The 21307-nt window shown below is 36.7% G+C and overlaps 1 protein-coding gene across 4 annotated transcripts in view; it reads right to left on the minus strand.

Annotated features, from left to right (window-relative positions):
- The window catches only part of ALCAM (activated leukocyte cell adhesion molecule), a 208086-nt gene that overhangs the window by 23476 nt on the left and 163303 nt on the right, over nt 1-21307 (minus strand). Inside the window, exons 7-14 of one of the 4 annotated variants that reach the window (XM_082625199.1) lie at nt 17639-17766; nt 16031-16163; nt 11647-11759; nt 9442-9577; nt 9197-9334; nt 6549-6677; nt 4428-4466; nt 4020-4137 (exon numbers count right to left, since the gene is read on the minus strand). In XM_082625199.1, the coding sequence (XP_082481325.1) occupies nt 4020-4137; nt 4428-4466; nt 6549-6677; nt 9197-9334; nt 9442-9577; nt 11647-11759; nt 16031-16163; nt 17639-17766 (934 nt within the window). Of the gene's footprint in view, nt 1-4019; nt 4138-4427; nt 4467-6548; nt 6682-9196; nt 9335-9441; nt 9578-11646; nt 11760-16030; nt 16164-17638; nt 17767-21307 lie in introns of all 4 variants that reach the window. The other 3 variants (XM_082625198.1, XM_082625201.1, XM_082625200.1) reach the window with 3 other exon arrangements.

Below are 21307 nucleotides of genomic sequence, written 5' to 3' on the forward strand. Positions count from 1 at the left end.
TTTGCCAATTTAGGACTGTCTTTTTTTTTTTTTCCTAAGACAGTAGTAGAATAGTAAAGCATTATAAAAGGCAAAACTGACAAAGGTTATTTGTGATTTTTAGACTTCCATATTGCCTAGATATTGTCCAAAAACTTCATGAAAATAGTCATGAGTTCCACAGTTGCAAAAGATAAATCTCTTGGTAAACTTCCAGTATTCACACAATGTGCATCTTGAGATTACAAATGTCTGGTTAATGCTTACTTCCAGTTTAGTGGTAAGAAGTATCGTGGTCAAGGGTCTCTTAAATGCAACCAACCTGGAAATTATGGTTTTAATACAGTTCTGAATCAGTTTGTAGCTACACCATGCTACCTTACATTTTTCCTTTATCTTTGACTCTTTTAATTTTTCATTAGTTCTTGTAATATAAGATATGCAGGAGAGAATTTTGAACTCAAATACTAACATTCAACTTCCTGCAGATATAAAAACAATGTTCAGAGAACAGGATGGAGAGAAAGGGAGTAAATAAATTAAAAAGTCATTGAATTAGCTCTAGGTCATTAATGTTTCCTATCTGTTAAACAACTAGATATGAACTGGGTTTAGTCAATTAATACCTTTTGCCTGGAACTGTCAGTTAATACCCTACATACACAGGAAATGATTGGAGTCATCCATTCTCACTATCAAAATATCTCAAATTAAAAAAAATTCCAGTGAGAAGTTATATGAATCAAAACAGCAGAGGAATCAAGAGCCCTTATTCTTCAATGAATATACCATATCACAGTGTCAAGCACAACTGCTAAGCATATCCTTTCCATATTTAAAATACATATAAAAATATGTATCTCATATTAATGGAATGGGGAGTGCATGTTATCTGAGTAGCCACTAGGTATGTTAACAAATGTATTCTTAAATTCTACTTGGGCATAAAAGATTGTTTCCCTCATTTCTCTCTCCACTGACTTTTTAAATTGCCAGTGCAAAGAACTAATATAATTATGGCTCAAAGTTGTTTGCAATAATGGGTGACTCACTAAGATTGTTGATGGTATTATTTTGCAGGATGGTAAACACAAGGGTATATTTCTTTAGGTATCTGCAGAAAAAGTATGGACCATATCTTTATTAAAAATCTCTCATATCCACGTAAAATGTTGATGAATTAAGCTAAGACAGAAATGAAACTCTCATATTGATTTGTAAAGGTGAAGTTATCTAGAAGACAAAAAAGAGAGTATAGTAGACCCCAAAATAGACTTAGCAATTCTTAACCTGAAAGCTCTTATTATGAATCTGCACTTACTCTGGACACAGGTGTTAACAATAACTCATATAGCAAAAATACTTGCTTATCTCAGAAGGCAGTAGAAAGAATAACTAGTTAGGAATGTGAAGCACTTAGCAAATCTGAAAAGTTCTGCAAATTCTTAATAAAAACATTTTGATGCTTGGGGTAAGAATTGCAATTTATTATTTTGATTATCAATAATACTGACACTAGAAAGGTTGGTGCACTTTTCAATTAAATAACAGTTATTTAGACAAATGTTCATGTCAGATGGTAAAATAAGCACTTAATTTAATGAAGTACTTTAAAGGAAATGCATGAAGTCTTAACCCTTAACTTAAAGACACTATGAAGCTAAATGTCCAGCATTTTTTTACCCATGATTTTAATTTTGGGTTACCGTATGGTAATGACAGATGACATAACTAAAAAAACAGAAAAACACACACACACACACAATTCTTTTCTATTCATAGAAGGACAAACAGGGTATGATGAGACACTGGCAATCAGAATAGGATGGTTAAGGACGCTGGGGGAGCTCCAAGAATTTAACATTCATTTGAACATAATGTAGAGGACTGCTGTTTATTTTTCAGCTCAATTCCAGGATACAGAGAAATTTTATTTTCATTCTTTTAAGAAATAAAATTACTTTGGAGTGTATCAGAAACCCTAAATAAATAAAACCAAAATACCCTAGAGGCCAAGCTGTTAGATTTGTGAGCACCTCACTGTGGATTATAAAGGTAGGATAAGATTTTGATAGTCAGGAAACACACACACAGAAGGAGAATTTCTGTAAGATAGATACCACCTCTGGGCAACTGTTTGCACTTCCTTTCTTTTATGTAGTACAGGCAATCTTCTAAATTTTCCATGGAAATCATGGGCACAAAGCAACATGAAGTGTTTGTAGGTAAAATTTTCGCTGAAAAAAAACCCACATTTGTTATCAAGTGATAGTGCAGACTGTTCAAGATTGAGGACTGAAGTGCCAAGATTAGAACTGACTGTGCCCTAGTGTGAGTGGACATGTATATCAACTACAACACACAACAGCAATGTGTTTCTGCCTTATGTGACTGAAAAAGAGAAAAAGTAAGGCATAACGAGAGAAAATAAGAACTAGTAATTAAGCACAAAGATTCTAAAACATCACTGCCTTAAATCAAATATAATTCTGTCCCTTACAACTGTGTAATCTCAAGCAAGTCATTTAACCATTCTTTGCCTTAGTTTTTTCCAATGTAAAATATGTATAATAAGAGTACCTACTTCAGAGATGGATTGTGAGAACAAAATAGAACTCAGTACATGCTCACATTACGTGACTTTAAAAATTCTGAGCCACTGCCTCCCTTTGATGGCAGCTCCATTCAAATATTACTTCACTGACATTTGTATCTTTACAGGGTGAGATCATGGATCTGATTGAGTCTGTTTTATCTTTTGATTTTCTTTTAAGTTAACTTACCTGAGTTGTTGAAAGGGGTTATATCAAGACATCAAGAAAATATAAAATAAAGACTAAAGTTGCCACTAGCTATACATATCCCCTTGCAAAATTCAATTTCCTCATTTATTAGATACAGGAGTTTGAAACCAGGGGTACACCACATAATCACCAATGGAACTTTAAAAAAATGCAATGCTAGAATTGCACCTCTGACCAGTTGCATCTGAACTTAGGGTCAGAGCTGGGGCAATGAGGAGTACTAGGCATGTGTGTATGTTAAGAATCTTCATCGGTCAACTGGATTTTCATTATAAACCACTGTTAGATGATTTGTGAGGTAGGTACCATATGTATTATTTCATGACTCTAATAATCTTTAAACATCATCTAAATCATTTTTAAAGTAATCTTGGTACTTTGTCTAATCATTGTTTTAAAACTCAAGACAACATAATGATGACTTTTCCCCTGAATTAGATTCTTCTGTGGAACAAAGTGACCTAACTAGAATAGAGAAGTAGTGACAACAAGATGGCTCTACCTCACCAACACTTGCACTGCTGGCCAGACCTGTCACTGCAAAGACACCCGGCTGTCCCTGCAGGATGTACTAACAGCTTTTACTTAATCTCCAGCAACCTCAGCCAAACTGTTTAGAATGGCTGACTTTTAGGCACTACGTGCCTTTTAAAAATCTACCTAAGCGGGGCTTCCCTCGTGGCGCAGTGGTTGAGAATCTGCCTGCCAATGCAGAGGACACGGGTTCGAGCCCTGGTCTGGGAAGAGCCCACATGCCGCGGAGCAATTAGCCCCGTGAGCCACAATTACTGAGCCTGCGCGTCTGGAGCCTGTGCTCCGCAACAAGAGAGGCCACGATAGTGAGAGGCCTGCGCACCGCGATGAAGAGTGGCCCCCACTTGCCACAACTAGAGAAAGCCCTCGTGCAGAAACGAAGACCCAACACAGCCATAAATAAATAAATAAATAATTAAAAAAAAAAATCTACCTAAGCATTGAAAAAAAATCAAATAATTGAATTCAGACTACTGACTGAGAAAAATAAGGGGACACAGGTGAAATCACTCCAAGCCATGTCCCCAGTCTTGGTAATATAGTCACAGTGAGCTGAAGACAAAACATGATCAGCCTGATTTGGGGGATATGTCTTTCCTATTATAGAAATTACATGCCCAGCTGAAATGAGCATAATGAACACACTGTATTTTCTCCCAATGAAAGTCAATGAACAATGAAGATCTTTTTTCTACAACTTACTTTGATTTCTTCATGTACAGCCAATAGACGACACCAGCAACTAGGGCAGCGAGGAGGAGACCAACAACAATTCCCACAATTAGTTTTGCCTGGTCATTCACCTTTTCTTTGTTTTCATCTACAACAAAAAAGAAAAGCCCATACAATTACAGACAATGCCAAGCATTTGTGAAAACAAGTCAATCTAGTTATTATTTCTTATTAAAAATGACTGAGGCTCACTACTAAGAGTAACATGCAAACTTGTGCTTTTAAAGGATTAAAATTTTAGCATTCTTACTCTCTTGTCTCATTTGCTATTTTAATTCAAGTCAAAATTGTGACAGCTAAGAAAATTACTTATTCAATGACACTTCATAAATCTTGAGTGGATAGTCAAGGAAGAAGAGTCGGCAGCATAGTACCTACCACTTATCTCGTCTGCCTCATCGTGTTCTGGAATACTTACTGAAATGAAAAATGTTAATATGAAATTAAAAACAAAATTTGTTGATATATGAAAGTCACCTTTACCATTATAGTATGATGTAAAAATACTCAAAGATAAAATATCTATTCTACAGCTAAGGGCAGAAAAAAATTTACATTTAATAGAGTGTGAACTTCCCTACAAAGAAATTCATCTTGTTTTAAAGAAAGAGTAGTGAAAACTGCAAAGATATTAATCTACCATAGATAACTTCACAACTGACAAGCTATAGTATTGATCTGAAATCCATATTAATTTCCCCACTATCTACCACCTTTTAATAGGACTTCATTTTAAGAGAAACAAGTTGCAGCGTATGAAATCTTCAATGTAGTGTTTCTCAACTTTTTTCCAATTTTCTGGCCTCAATGGAGGAGAATTCATTTTCATCCTCTAGCGTCAGGGATTTGCCGCTAGAGACATTCTCAAAGTGGTAGGGGTGGAGGTTAAAACTGGGGACGTCTCAGAGGTGAAGGGGCAATATCTGTGATGCTTGTAAAAGCCCTCCAAATGACTCTGATAGTGCTGTGCTCCTGGCCCATGTTAAGGATTGTCACTGTGGTGGATTATCATCTAATATTAGACTAAATAAATATTCTTCAATGCACATGGGATTGCATCAGAACTTCCAGTGATGCTTGTTAAAATGCAGATTCCTAGACCCCTCCTCATACATTGGAATTTCTCGAGGTGCTCACTGAACTTGAAAATGACGGTATTAGATGTTGATCAAACCACTGCAAGGTCTAGAAAACCACTATTTGATGGGTTAGAATAAAAAGAGAGACTTGTGTTCAGGAAGAAAGGATAAGTTCTCTTTTTAGGTAGGACAAATCAATACTCACTGAATTGAATTCAGAGAAGTCAGTGCTCCTATTTTAGAGTTATGTTCGCTTGGTTCTTTTCTCCTGTCAGTCCAAAAGGCTTTTAAATTCCAGTCATATTCTGTTAAGGACCATTATCTTTAGATAATTATTTTCTCCTAGCTCCAGCTAATTCCTAGCCAGTATATCTCTATCCTGCTAATGTCACATACAGGATTCCAACTGACTGAAGAATGAAGGTTTGGAGGGTCAGTTAGCATCTTGTCCAGAACTGAGCCTCATTCTAAGCCAGACCTGATTTAAGACTGACATGGCAAAAAAAAGAATTACATAATTGAAGATGAGAGATAATTTCAAATTAAATAAAGAAGCTGCTACTGTTATGTTTCCATTACCTTGATTTCAGCACTGACAGATTTTTTTTTCACTTTCTCTGAGGTAATCTCATTTGTTTGTTTTTGTAACCTATGATTCAAATATGATATTCAAAAGCATCAATTTTTTTTTTTTTTGTGGTACACGGGCCTCTCACTGTTGCGGCCTCTCCCGTTGTGGAGCACAGGCTCCGGACGCGCAGGCTCAGCGGTCATGGCTCACCGGCCCAGCCGCTCCACGGCATGTGGGATCTTCCCGGACCGGGGCATGAACCCGTGTCCCCTGCATGAGCAGGCGGACTCTCAACCACTGTGTTACCAGGGAAGCCCCAAAACATCAATTTTTGAAACTAGATTTCAGGAATTCTGATATCAGTTTTACTACCAACTTGCTGAATGAATTTAAGCATGTGGCATCCCTGTGCAAAATAAGAATAGGATAAATACTACAAAGAATTGAAATGCAAAATAATAGATTAAGGGGAATTAAAAATTTACCAAAATTAAAATTGTTACAGAAATGTTTTCAGATAATCTTTGAATTATCTGTACTCTGAACACAAAACATGGATTAAGTAAGAGCAACTTAGTCCTTATCTTCTGTTGATCTTGGAAATATTCCTGTACAAGGTAAAGTCTCTGACCCATAAAACATGAAATGATTTAACTAAGACAAGGATTGTACAAGAATGGACACCAGGAAAAAGAAAAAAAAGAACCTTATGATGATGATACCAAATGCAAAATAAATAAATAAAACTTACCATAATGCAGCACAGGAAGATGGAATTGAAGCTTTTAAACTAATGAAGAATAACTTCAAATTTTCTTACATTTTTAATGCCAGAAATGAAATACTCACTAGCAGAGACATTCAAGGAGTTTACTGTTCTCTCCAGCTGGTTTTCTGCTGTGCAAGTTAATGTAACATTCTCTTCAGGGGAAATGATAATTTTACTATAATACCTGCCATTGATATAAGGAGATTCCTCTGTCTGGAAAAAGAAAAGGAAAATGGATTTAGAAAAGGAAATGAATTAAAAACATGGGAAAGAGTAATATTGAATGAAATGGGATAGGTGTGGTGTTCTGTCATGTTATCTGGCGTTCAAGGGTACATGTAAGGTCATAGATGAGACCAGTTCAGGCTTATAACCACAGCATGGAGGAAAAAGAGTAGCGAATCCATATCTGGATTTCTTTTTATGCTTCTATTATTAATTCTAATAATTAAATCAATTAAACTCTTCTTTTTCAGTAGATGCTCAGGTTAGTCAATATTTGGACATGATAGTACCTGTCTCAAAATAATTAGTTAGAGATTAACTCATCACCAATTTTCTCCTAATAAACATGAATTTAATTCTATTTGTAAACTATGTGATTGTTCTTCACTACAGGGGTGAATCCCTTTATCTTAAGCCATGATATCTAAGTGCATATGTATGTATGATTTTCTCATGGGAAAAAAAGACTATTTTTTCCTCAATTTTCTTGAGTTAAATACAGAGGATAGGTTATTTTTTCAGTGACTGGTAAGTTCATTTGTTTTTTGTGAGGTATTAATGAGGATCATCACTGCCATTTAATTCCTTCAAACATAAGAGAAAATTCACTTTAATCTCTTCCCCAGGACATGACTCCTAAGTCCAACTCCACTAAAGCAAGCATGTACTTGTATTCTTTTCTGAGACATATTATACACACCACATCCTGTATTGTTCTCTATGTGCTTTCTCCTCAACTACATCTTAAAGGCCTTGAGGACAGGAGAGAGCTTCATGCTTAGAGACATCATGGAGCCCCTGGGGAGGGGTGGGGCACAAGTAACAGTAGTTGTAAAATAATAGATTCACCATGTGATTGAGGAGGGAACAAATAAAAAAATATGGATGTATCAGCACAAACCTAGGACAAGAAAAATAACATATCACCTAGTGGGCCAGAATCAGTCCTTCTGCTTGACAATGAAGAATGGCATTATTATTTTTATCCTCATAGTAAGTTCACCTGCTTTTTTTCCATTTCCCACTAGTATTTTTCACATAACTTTCTCACTGCATCTTTGTTTTTATTATGTTTATCTCTACAATACATTTGCTTATTTCTAGGATGGCCTTTTAAATCTTTGTATCTTTTTATTCATCAAATATTTACCAAATGCTTATTTTTCTATTTTCTTTGTTTGCATTACCCAGTACCAAAAGTTATTTTTGCTGTAATTATTACTAAATTGAACTAGAAAGCAAAAAGAATAGAAGAGAAACAGTCATTTTTTATGCCAAAAAATAGATGTGTACATTGTCAGCAATTCAGGTCTTTTTTTCTGAAATCAAGAGCCTTTTTGTCCTCCTCAGGCATGTTCTCTTGTTTGTGTGTCCGCATCACACTTAACCAAATCAGGAGGCATTTGCTTGTGTCCACTCCTTTGGGGACCTTCCATGCTTGAGCTATGCAAATTTATATCCATCACCCATAGGTGAAAGAGCCAAAATTCACCTTGCTCTGCAAAACTACATTGCATAAGCTGGACCAGCAGCCCAACTTCCCCAGACAGAGAAAGAATGGACACTTTAACTTTATATTGAAACTCTGGTTTATGCATGCCTTCTCAGATTTCAACTGGGTCTGAAGCTGGGAAGAAGGCAGCACAGAAGATTCAAACAATCAAATGGCACATCTGGGTATTCCTGAAGAGTCTTTAGGTGGCTGCACTGAGAAGACGGACATGAAGACTGTCTTAGAGAAAATGGAATTAACAAGTATGTCAGTAACTCAAGCTGACTGGCAATTTAATGGAACAGCTCTGAACTGTTAGTGATAGACCATATTCTCATCTTTGTGTGTGTGTGTGTGTGTGTGTGTATGTGTGTCAAAGAAAATTAATGGTAGTGTTCATAAGTTCTTAGCCCTTTACTACTACAAACTAAAATGGTGTGACAAAGGTACAAATATTACTGTTTGCTTTATGAATACTTTATGAATATTTTTGTTCAGCAGGAACCAACCTAGACACTATATATTTAGCTAGCCTTACTCTGGCCCTGGCACACACAAATCAGACCATATGTTCACAGTATACTATGTTCTTCACCACAACCCAGGGCCCAGTTTCAAGAAGAAATAACACTTAATGTGCATAAGTAAGCAAAGTATAAGTGAGGCCACTTATACTCAGATGTGGAAGTTCATGATGCAGGAAAGCATATACCTTAGTGCTTTAATCACCCAAGCTTCAGGAATTAATGATCATGGAACAACACTTAATTTATTTCCTTTTAAAAACAGATATTGACCACAACAAAATGGTTCTTCCATTCTCCATGGCCCTATGATTTTAAATTTCTCTTTGAGTTATGGTCTTCCTTTGGGAAAATTAAGAAGTTAGCAAAAGCTTCTTCTGAAAATATACTGCAAATTTCATGTTGATAACAAGCTAGCCTACAGTTTAGGTACCTAAATAAAACCCCACATTGGACCAAGTTCAGCACATAACAAGAAGACAAATACTTGCTTGGTTTATGACGCTTCCACTGCCAGTAATTGTCCACTGTATAGCTGGCTTCGGAAAACCTTCCACGTGGCAGATTATTGTTTTAGACAGTCCACTGGGATCAGTTTTCTTTGTCATTTTGATTTGAGGTTTTCCTAAAATGTCATTACACTTAAAATAAGATGTTGAACTGAGATCATAAAAGAAAGAGATATTAAATTCTCAAAGAAAAATTTAAATTGGTGCTCACGTATTTTATTACCTTCTACAATCAGAGTCAATGAGTCTCTTTTCTTTAGTCCTTCAACCTCTTGCAGAGCAGTCTCACAGACATAGTTTCCAGCATCTTGATAACGGAGACTAGAAAATGATGGGCTAGATCGAAGCCTGATGTTATCCTGATTCAATAAAAAGTTAATTATGTCACATGGCACAATTATAACTCTCCATGTATTTATTACATAATAATGAAGCCCAAAATTATACTTCTGGGTCTAATGAAAATGAAAGCTTTTTTTAGCTTCAAATTCTTTCAAAAATAGATTTCCTTTTTCCTCTGTACTTTTAGAGTTAGACATATCAGAGTTTTACTTCAGATTCTTCCATTTACTGAATTTATAATTTGGAACAAGTTCATAAATTTCTGAGACTTGGTTTCCTTATTTGTAAAATGGGGTAGTAAACTTACCATACTGAATTGCTACGAGGACTTAATTATATGCATAATATAATGTGTTTACATTAAGGAGAATTCTCAGTTGATAGTAGCTACTCCTTATAGTAAACGTAGATGAATTTGAATTGACAGATATTGGACACTTGTGCTACATAATCAATGATGGATATAAACACCTGAAAGTCATTTTATAGGAGACAGTTTTCAAGACAGGGGATCCATTACACAGCCATGGCAATTATGACAAAAATGATTTTAAAAGAAACCTTTAATAACAGATTACTATCCTAATTCCTATGAACAAAGGAAATGCAACATTTAATTTTGAAAATCATTTTATATACAGAAAATAATGTTATTTACCAGAAATTGAAATGCTCCTAAGAAGACAACTAAACACAAATTATGTGGTATTTGCTCACTACGATTTTTTTCCATTTCCATCAACTAACCAATGGCCAGGCAATATTGATCAGCACTACTGACATGAGGTATTTAATCAACAGCAGTGACTGCAGCTGATGTGGAAACTGGTTTAGCTAAGTAAACTTAGTTTCTCCAGCCCTGTAGTAAAACACACTATGAGTGTTCATATGCCTAGAACTTGTCTAGCCCTTTGACCATTAACTACTACAAATACCTCATGTTAAATATGCGTTTTAACTATCTGAGTAAATTAGAAGTTGTGATGAGGTTGTGTTTAAAAGAAAATGAAGTAAGAAACTGAGCTTTAAGAGTAAGATAACAAGTAACAGAGGATCCGGCATGAAAAGAGATAAGAAAGCAATAGAAAATAATTAACATTTTCATCAAGAAGAAACTCTAGCAATAAATTTCCTGCAATTTTTTTTACAAAGATAATTCTTGCCAACCCCTATTTTAAGTGGTTTGTATGTGTTTTGTTAACACATCACTGGTTAAGTGCTTCTGTTATATGCCATGTTCTAGTAATAAATGGACTGGGTGTTCAGATACACTAGCCAAGGATTCGAGTGGAGGGAACATAGTTACAACCTTTCCCTTTGGTGATAACCTTGTCTCAAATAACCAATTACCAATTCTACTTTCTCACTCTAAAAAGATAATAGCAATGTTTGTGTCCCCAGGTAATGGCCTACATTTCAGACAATTACAAGAATATAAGTACTCAGGAAATACAGACAAAGCTCCTAGTATGTTCCAGGTGTTCTACTATGGCCCAGGGGTGAAAAGAGTTCTCTGCTTTCAAGGAGCTACTAATTCATGGAACCCACATTCAGACACTTAAGGTCAGTTTCAGCAGAAAGGCAGAAGGTTATGTGACTAGAGTGCAGTATTTATGCTGGGTAAGGCCTGAGCTCAAGTCTCCACTCTATCACCTGTGGCTCTCTGATTTCTCCTGCCTCAACTTCTTTTGAATAATGTGTGGAAATAATCATTTTCCTACGTATTTCACATGGTTGTTGTAAACACACTGTTTATAATGTTGTGGATTAAAACACATTGAAAGTTGTTAATCCCTAAAGTATATAACTGTATATGTGTGTGTAACCATGTGCATGTGTGTATGTGTATAATTACTCAGTAGATACACATAATTAAATTAATGTCCCAAACTAAGTTTCAGAGCATCAATTATGGATGCCATAGTGATGCTGAGTACCTCTAAAAGTTTATTGTGGTATGATTTGTATTACATATAGAGAAACAGAGTATGAGTGTGGGTGTATAAACATATTGTATAAATATATAAGAGAAGCCTAAAAAGGAATCAGTTCAAACAGTGGAATATTACCAAGGAATATTACTTACTTTCATCCATACCACAGTTGCATTCCTACTAGCAGATATTGTGCATGACACAGGCAGAGCATCGCCAATCTGCTTGGTCACTTCCCCACTTGGGTTTAAGGACAAATCCAAATCTGTGAAGCAGAAAATATGCTTGAAATGCAACTCCAGAAAGTAAGATAGTCAAAATATTTTTTGAGAAAAAAATAGATGAAAGAAAAAAGAATCCTTCTAACTGCACTTGAAATTCAGAAGTGATTTATGTGACTGAAATAACTGAACTGTAGCATAATCAGTCTAGCTTTTCAAGCCAGCTTTGAGATCAGTTTGGACACGTGAACGGTCAATCTAATTGATTATGCATTTATTTGCAGTTAACATGATTGATGTTTTGATTGCATGTAAGTGTTCACCTGGGGCCTATCACCTTAAGAAAAAAATTCTTCAATCACTTCTGGAAGAAAATAAAGAAAGATGATGACTAGGTAAATATTATAAAAAGAGTTGATAAGGCACACTATGGGAAAATCAAGTATATTTAGACAGCAGGTGATAAACTAAAAAACCATTAGGTGTCCACGTGTTTCTTCAGAGAGAACTGACTATAATGGTTAGATATTTTTCAAAAATGCTATCCCATTTCTCATGCAGTTGAAATTTTAAATAAGATTTATTATTAGGTACACTGTCAGCAGATACCATTTTTTAAAAACAGAGTATAAATACATCTAAGGAAGTAAAATCTTTCAGATGGAAAGTAATTTCTATAAAAATCTTACTGTCATAGTATGATCTGTATGAGGAAAATCCAGTTCAATAGAACATTTATTGTACAACTACTATGTTCCAAGCACCGACAGGAGATACTGAGATGAATAATGAGCTTACAATTTACAATTTGAGGTAGAGGTAATATGCACTCAACTATGTGATGACACTACACGGCAGCATGAAATCAGCACCTAGTGGCAAACGTGTTATAGATTAGGAGCTCAAGAAATATTTGCTGAAAAACTAGAGTAAGGGCTACAGACAGAGGTACAAGCGAAGACTTATGGGAGTGTGGAGAACAGAACCAACTTGGCTTTCAAAGCACTAATAAAGGCATTGCATGGAGGCAGTATCTGTTTGTGGCCCCTGATGGTTGAGAAGGGCTTTGATAAGCGGAGATGTTGGGAAAACTTCTGCCACATAAGCAAAGGCAAAGAGGTGAGAGAGCTTGGCAGATTTCACAGTGGTGAGTAAACTGGTATGAATGGTTATAACACATGGAAGGTAAACCTATACAAGTAATTAAGGCCAGACTAAGGACTGTGCTTGCCATACTAAGAGGTGGGACTTTATCCTATGGCAGTGGGATTTGCTATTGCATCCTGTGCTTCTCCTTGGTTTTACATGTTATAATTGTAATTTATTGACTGTTTACAGCATTATTTTTAATACTTGTTTCGCCTGCTAGGCTGTAAGCATCTTTGGGATAGGGACCATGACTTGAGTTGTCACTGTGTATACACAGTGTCTGCCACATTGTAGGCCCTCAAAAACTATTGTTGAATGAATGAAGGGAAGAAACAGGTTTCTCATTAATATTAAAATAGGCATTATCACATAGAAAAGTGGAGTTTCCTCAGAATATTTGGTTGAATTATATTGAGATGAAAATTCAATTCAGGGCAAGTTAACGCTTTTCTTAGCTGGACAGTTAACTTGCCAGTGAGAAGATAAAAGAAGTGATTTTAAAGGATGATGATGGACTTTGAAAGCTTGGATGAAGGATCTATATGTGTGTGAATTGGCAGAGGACTAGTAGATGCTTCATCAGCAACTATAGATCTGTGGGCTAAAAGCCTGATGAGAGGTCTGTTCTGCTAATATGTGCAAGTACTGGTTGGTGCTTCTCTACCTACTCCCTTTAGTCATCTATGGAAAGGAAACAAATCATTTTTGAAAGCAAACAATTTAGAATAAGTGTGCAAAAATAAGATTTTTATGTTTTCATTTCATGTAATTTAGAGTAAAATCTTGATTTACTTGCAATGCTATGTTAGCTTTTTTTTTTAATAGATTTTATTGGAGTATAATTGCTTCACGATACTGTGTTAGTTTCTGCTGTACAACAACGTGAATCAGACATATGCATACATATATTCCCATATCCCCTCCCTCTTGCGTCTCCCTCCCACTCTCCCTATCCCACCCCTCTAGGTCGTAGCAAAACACCGAGCTGATCTCCCTGTGCTACGCTGCTCCTTCCCACTAGCTATCTATTTTACATTTGGTAGTGTATATATGTTGATGCTACTCTCACTTCGCCCCAGCTTCTCATGTCCTACCCCCCGCCCCACATTTCTTGTCCTCAAGTCCATTTTCTATGTCTATGTCTTTATTCCTGCCCTGCCACTAGGTTCATCAGTACCCTTTTTTTTTTTTTTAGCTTCCATATATATATGTTAGCGTACGGTATTTTAGCTTTTCAGAGCAACACAGGCCTTAAAGCCCAGTGTTAAAGCCTACCTTCCAAAACCAAAATGTATTTAAATCCAATTAAATGCACTGAAATTCAATTAAACTGTTACATGCTTTTATTTAATTTCTTTTTTATCGCAGCTGATCATTGAGGTATTATGTAGCTGCAGCACAGCCTTTTGCCTAAACTTTCTGCCATCTATCCTTCTCTGCCTGATACACAGGTGATATAAATGAGAGTTCTCTTTCTTTAGCATCCTGAGTAGCTAGCATCTCTTAAACATAAGCAGATTGTACCATCACTAAGCACTGGAGATTATTGGTTATTGGCCCAAAGATTTCATGAACAATCATATCAGAAAGTTATTCCACAGGCAATTTTATCTGCTGGTTATATTCCTTCACTTCACTTCTTTTCCTCTATGGAACAAACTGGATAAGTGTCCTCAGAGAAAAAGTAGCACAGTTGTTATCCTGAGACATCACTGCTTTCTCTCTAACTAGCCCCTGATGGCAGACACACTCAGATATGTTCAACATGAAAATGGAGCAAACAGAGAACTAGCTTAGCTGTGAATATTTCTTAACAGTCTACTGTAACCATAGGGCTCCCCAGGGTGTGCTCCCAACATCAGACACTCAAAAGCAACCATCTGGTTACTCTATTCCCCGATGTACCTCCTTCAAACTTCTAGCTCCTATCCTACGTGTTTTCCAAGCGTTATGGGTAGAGTAATAGATTTAGAACCATTTCCTCAGAACAGTTTCTAATATCTCTTTCAATTTTGAAACAAAGAAACACTCATATTCAATGGGATTGTAGTGGATCATGTCTAGAGAAACCTTACTGTAATGGATCATGTCTAGAGGTGATGTTGGGTGCAAAGGACTTATTAGAAAATTTGGCTTATATTTCCAAGCAAGACTGACATTTGCCCAAAGCACTCTGTGTATTCTAGTGCCACCAGGGAGCAGTTCAAATTAGTTTCCCATTTCTACAATGCACAGGGTACATCAATAATACAGACTGTCAGGAATTACAAAATGAAGAACTCAAGTGAAGTGTCTGTTTTCTATGTATATTTATTTTTTTCTATCTACTGGAGTAAATATAACTTTTGGAGTATCTGGAGTATAAAAGTGGGTTAAAAGTTCTGGGTGATTTCGAAGTGGTTCTGTTTCTAGAAAATTTCTGTTGCCTGGGCTTGGGTGTTAAAAGTACTCTGTAGGGGCTTCCCTGGTGGCGCAGTGGTTGAGAATCTGCCTGCCAATGCAGGGGACAGGGGTTCGAGCCCTGGTCTGGGAAGATCCCACATGCCACGGAGCAACTAGCCCCATGAGCCACAAATACTGAGCCTGCGCGTCTGGAGCCTGTGCTCCGCAACGAGAGGCCGCGATAGTGAGAGGCCCGCGCACCGCGATGAGGAGTGGCCCCCACTTGCCGCAACTAGAGAAAGCCCTCACACAGAAACGAAGAGCCAACACAGCCATAAATAAATGAATAAATAAATAAATAAATAAATAAAAATTAAAAAAAAAAGTACTCTGTAATTAAAAAAAGATACTTAATCTACACTTTTCTTGGCCAAATGCAAACCTTGTAAACTTCGAGAATATCCATATATTTTCTTAAGATATAAAATAATTTATTTCTTTAAGATGCATGTGAATATTTTATTAATACCACAAACTGAAGACATTTAGAAAGAAGATGGAGGTTTATCACTGCCAAAAGTTGCAATTATTAGATCCATTCAAGATTTCAATATTGTAAGGCAAATCTGGACCAAAGTTGGGTTCACGCTGATGCTCTTTAGTAAGTCTACTGAAACCACATTATTTAAGAAAAATACAGCTGCAATTTATTTGAAGAGATAGCAAAGTTAGACTATGAGAGGCCTTTAAAGTGAAGCTGGTAATGAAGAATAAGGTGACTTACAGTGAACTGTGATGGCTGTTGAAGCAATCATGCTTTTTTTGTCTATCAGGGAGCATTTGTAGTCTCCTGTTGCATTGCGCCTCACATCTGCCAAGGTGTAAGTATTTGAACTTCGTATTCCTTCGGGCTGTCCCTTTTGATAGAGGCAAAATGTCAGATGATTACACTTGGTAGCTACAATAAGAACAGTTATATTTCTTGATTAAAATTACATTTTCTCAGATAAGAAAAAAAAGGGAACGTATTTCTTCAATTGGACAAATGAGAGTAGAGTTTGTATTATCTGAATCCTGGAAAAATAATTGGTAATTTGGTTCTAAGGAAATTGAGAAGCTAATTTACATTGTAATGATGACATCTATTTTATTGACAGCATGGCTTGTGTTTGTTAAGGCAGATTTAAAAAAATGTCTAATATTTTATTTTTACATTTATCCCTTGTTTAATCTGACAAAAAGATTTGAGGCAGCTTAAAAGAAAACATAACATATAATCCAAATTAGGAAGGAAGGGAGGGAGGGAGGGAGGAAGGAAGAAGGGGAGGGAGGAAGAAAGAAAGAGAGGGGAAAAGAAATTTTAAAAAAGAGAAAAGAAAAAAAATTAATAACTAAGAATTTAAAAAATATATAGATGAATTAGGAGTATATAGTAACAAAAAAGATACTTGTTGTTAAAACTAAGACAGAAATTTGGCTCTGTCATCCCTGAAAATCAAGGTAGAAGCATAATTAGTTTCAAATTTTCATTTGTGCTTTAGACAAAAACAATGTCAGTTTATTAAGATAAACAGAATTTTCTGTCAACATTTAAGTAGAAAGGAAATCACTTATACTTGTCTTCTGAGTAATATAGTGGATGATACTGTTAAACATTACTGAACAATGCAGTGGGTGACATTTGTGAACAGATCCCTGCAGTAAAGAGTTGTATATGGCTTCTCCCAATGGAAGGTTATGTCAAATGCAAACTTGGGAAGGCTGTGGGAGAGCAAGCGTCCTCAGACAGAGCTCTCTTCTAGTCTGGCTCCATAGCATCTAGAACACATCCAAATTATCCTCTAGGCATCATTTCTTTCAGCTGTGATACTGATAAAAGTTGAGAAAATGGCTGTTTAAGACCACACACAATGGCAAGATACAGCCCATTGCTTTATTCTACCAAGCTAAATATAATGTGCAACAGAAGTGTCCCTATATCAGAAATTCAGGGACGTGTTCATGAATGCACTGTGTATAGATTTAGAATCCACATCAGACCATTTGCTGTCATCATTTTTCATTTTATATTTGTTTGCTTCTGAAGAGCAGATTCTTATAGTTTATTTGGATAATGAGACCTTGAGTTTCTACCATTACGGTTTCCTATGATCAGATTTTTTCCTCTTTGTCCGTGATTTCCCTTAACACTGAATTAAAAAAAGGCAAGAGCACTGGCAGATGCCAAAAAAACTTTTAAAGGACATTCCACAGGTGTTCCTTGACTCCAAGAATAACATCCTTTCCTCACTTATGCTGCCCAAGAATATACAATTCTTAATGTCAGCCAGCTGCCAAACAACAGGACAGAATGATAGTGGTCTCGCTCAAGTAATAATTCTGAAGCACTTACTGGTAAGTAAAACAAAAACTCCTCAGGAGGAGGGTTACCATTTCCCAAGCATTTAAGAGTGATGTTGTCCCCTTCTTTGATGGCATTTTTTGATGGAAGCACTTGTATTGTCACCTGCTCTGTAGGATCTGCAAGAGTCACAGACATAAGTTAACCATTTCATCAAGTACCAAATTACTCAGTACATACAATGAAAATGACTAAATTATACACAATTTTCTCAAGAAGCTAGTAATGGTAATTGCTTAAATGTATCTTTTTATAGAAGGATTGAAGTTAATAGCTACTTGATAAGTACTAATCTTGGTTAGAGCAAACTACAAAGAGACCCTGTTACATAAAAATCAATTTCTTCTTAGCAAAATGTCTTTACCTGAGGTAGGAATGACCATAATTATTTTATGTGTAAAAGACCAGTAGGAACAATCTCTCTGTATAATCTCATTATAAGGACATATAACTATATTATATGTATCTTACAGTTTGGAAAGACTGGAGCAGCTAGCAAAGGAGCTAAAACTATTAGCCCCTCCCCAACTCTTATTACACAATAATACCTTATATTAAATAAAAAGGGATATGAGCCAAACAATACCAGCAAGATTTTTGGCATGCCGGAGAGTAGATCTGCTTTCAAAAAGATAAATCCATGAACGGAGGGAGACCCTTAACACAATCAACAGAACTGTGAATGTACTGTAATTTTTTTCTGTTCATTGGAGCCAAGATGCAACTTTCATTCCATTTTGGTCATTTTTATGGTGAAAATAGGGCTAAATCATATTCTTTCGTTGAACCTACTGCTCAACAGTAGAATGCTAAAGAAATTAAAAGCTGAATACACAGTGGACCATATCCAGCTAACAGGAAAGAAAAGGAGGTGGTGTTGGCAGTTATAAATAACCCACTTTCTAATGTATCCACTTGCTATGTAGCTGATGATACAATGAACAATGCATTTTGAAATCATATAATGCAAAGGTTTATTTTAGAGAACCTCTTCCACAAGGCTTGAGGCATGTGTCTATATTTCCAATCCGGCAGCACTAAAAATTATCTATGAAGACTTATTTTGCTATTAGCTAATAAAGTGAGATGAATAAGTGGTAGATTTTGAGGCTTTTTTCTATCTCTTGCAGTCATTTACTTACCTTTCTAAGATTAAAGTGCAGGAAAAACAACCTAGAAGGATTGTTATAGATTGCTTCTCTGACTTTTCCCCATGCTTGGGCATCTCTGAATATTTGCCCAGAATGTTCTGAGGCTAAACAAAGATTGGTTTAATATACTCGTTCACTTTTCTGAATTTGCCTGAGGTAGTTCCCTGACCAGCAGTTCTCAGTTAAGTCAGAAAGTAAATAAAGTTTGTCTTCCACTGGCCTTCCATTTCTAGGCCTCCCTCACTCGTTTGCATGGCCCTTATCTGCCTAGCTTGGTCTGCAGCACAACACTGCAGCACATCTCTGACCAAAGCTGATGCAGAACAGCTAGGAATCATAATCGGTCTGACTTCATGCTTTATTTTAAAACCCCCCTTCTCTGTGTCCCCTTTTCAATAGGCTCTGCTCTGTACTAGAGAGTTGAAGAACTACACTGAGATCAGAGGTTAATGTAACACATCTGAGTTTTAACAGTAGCCTTCTGGTTGCCCACTAATGTGCGTAAAACAAAATTAATGATCTCTTGCTCTCCCTTTGACTCTCAGTTTGACTCTATTAGTAAATCATCAGTCTGCCAGTTACTCTGGCTTTCTCCTTTGCCCTCTCTTATCCACTCAATCACCCAGTCTTAATGATTAATCCTTATAGTTTGCATCTGATTCTCCCCTTCTATTCCCACCAACACTTCTCTAGCACAGGCTCTAAATAATCTACACCTGAAACATTGCCTTCATACTTCATTTAGTCCCTCACCGTGAGCCTTTCTCTTTTCTACATCTTTATATATATATTTTTTTCTCTAAATAAGTTTTTGAAGTAGTGCTTTGAATATTACAATGATATTTAAAATTCTTCACGCATTCCCAATATGTAAAAATTGAAATAAAAATTTCTTAAACTGGTATCCACAATTGCCTTGAACTTAGTTCAGGTAAGACTCTTATATCTCACTACTCCATAAATACCCCTATGTAATAATCAAAAGAGTCTACTCAATTTTTCTTTCTCCCTTCTCTCCATTTATCCTCTGTCCACTCATTTATTCACTCATTTGGCTAATATTTGTTTTGTGCAGGCACTAAGTGCAAGAGTTACAAAGTCAAAAACAGCAATTCCCTGACCTCAATGAACTTTCAGTTTATTTATGATGACACCAAACTTATCAATTAAGACTGTAACAGCACAAAAACTGCCTAAGATGCATAAGCATAGTAATCACTGGTAGCTTACAGATCCTCCAGACTGGGAAGCTTCCTGGAGGAAATGACCCTGGAGCTGGGTTTTGAAGAATAAGGAGGTGTTTGCTGGATAATAAAGGTAAGATAGTGACAGCATATGGATAGGAATGTACATAGTATTCTACAGGAGGAATCTGGAAAATAGAACAGACTACAGAAAGTAGTTAAATGATGAAGGTTGAGACACGTCAGGACCATGGCTATAGGGGACTCAAGGCATTTTGAAATTGGGAGATTAAAGATTAACCTGAGAGATCTGGGGAGTCGCTGAAGAGTTTTAATCACAGTAGTGACATGTTCACATTTGTGTTTTAGAAAGATATTTCTGGCAGGAGCTTGCAGGGCAGTTTGGCGTGAACAGACAGGAATACTATTTTGGAAGTTGTTACAAAAATACCAGCAATGAGGAATGGTGGCATAATCTTAGGCAGTGTCAGAAGGCAGAATCAGACACATACAAAGATGAAAGAGCTAGATTCTGTAAAACTTCTGACTGGATTCTATAAAAATTACTGACTGGGGGGCTTCCCTGGTGGCGCAGTGGTTGAGAGTCCACCTGCCGATGCAGGGGATGCGGGTTCGTGCCCCAGTCTGGGAAGATCCCACATGCCGCGGAGCGGCTAGGCCCATGAGCCATGGCCGCTGAGCCTGTGCATCCGGAGCCTGTGCTCCATAACAGGAGAGGCCACAACAGTGAGAGGCCCGCGTACCGCAAAAAAAAAACAAAAAAACAAAAAAAAACTACTGACTGGATAGAGTAAAGGAGTGGACCAGCGCGTCTTTCTCAGGCTTCCTCAAGATGAATTGATCAAATTTCTTTTTCTTGAATGTACTCTTCTGTACTTTCCATTTAGCTCCTCCTTCTCTTCTCTAAAGTCACCCTAGAGCAGTGGCTCTCCAGCTGTGGTCCTCAGAGATTAGCATTAGCATCACCAAGGAACTTGTTAGAAATGCAGAGTATTGGGCCCCTCCCCACAACTACTGGATGAGAAGCTATAGAGCCAGGTCCTGTAACTTGTTTACTAACAAGTCCTCCAGGTGATTCTGATGCATATCCTGAAGTTTTGGAATCACTGTCCTTGGGCACCTGAGCTTTCAGGACTGTCCACTAAGTCCCTGTGGCACTTACCACTTGCAACTTTGCATTGGCAATTTCCTTCTGATGTACATGTCTTACTTACCTATTGGAATAGTAAACCCCTTGAATGTCAGGACTATATATTAAACACTTTCGGGTCTTTGCCATGAAGCCCAGCACTGCATACATTGTG

The sequence above is a fragment of the Mesoplodon mirus genome (assembly GCF_964341445.2).
Source record: "Mesoplodon mirus genome assembly, chromosome: 6".
Taxonomy (NCBI): Eukaryota; Metazoa; Chordata; class Mammalia; order Artiodactyla; family Ziphiidae; genus Mesoplodon; species Mesoplodon mirus.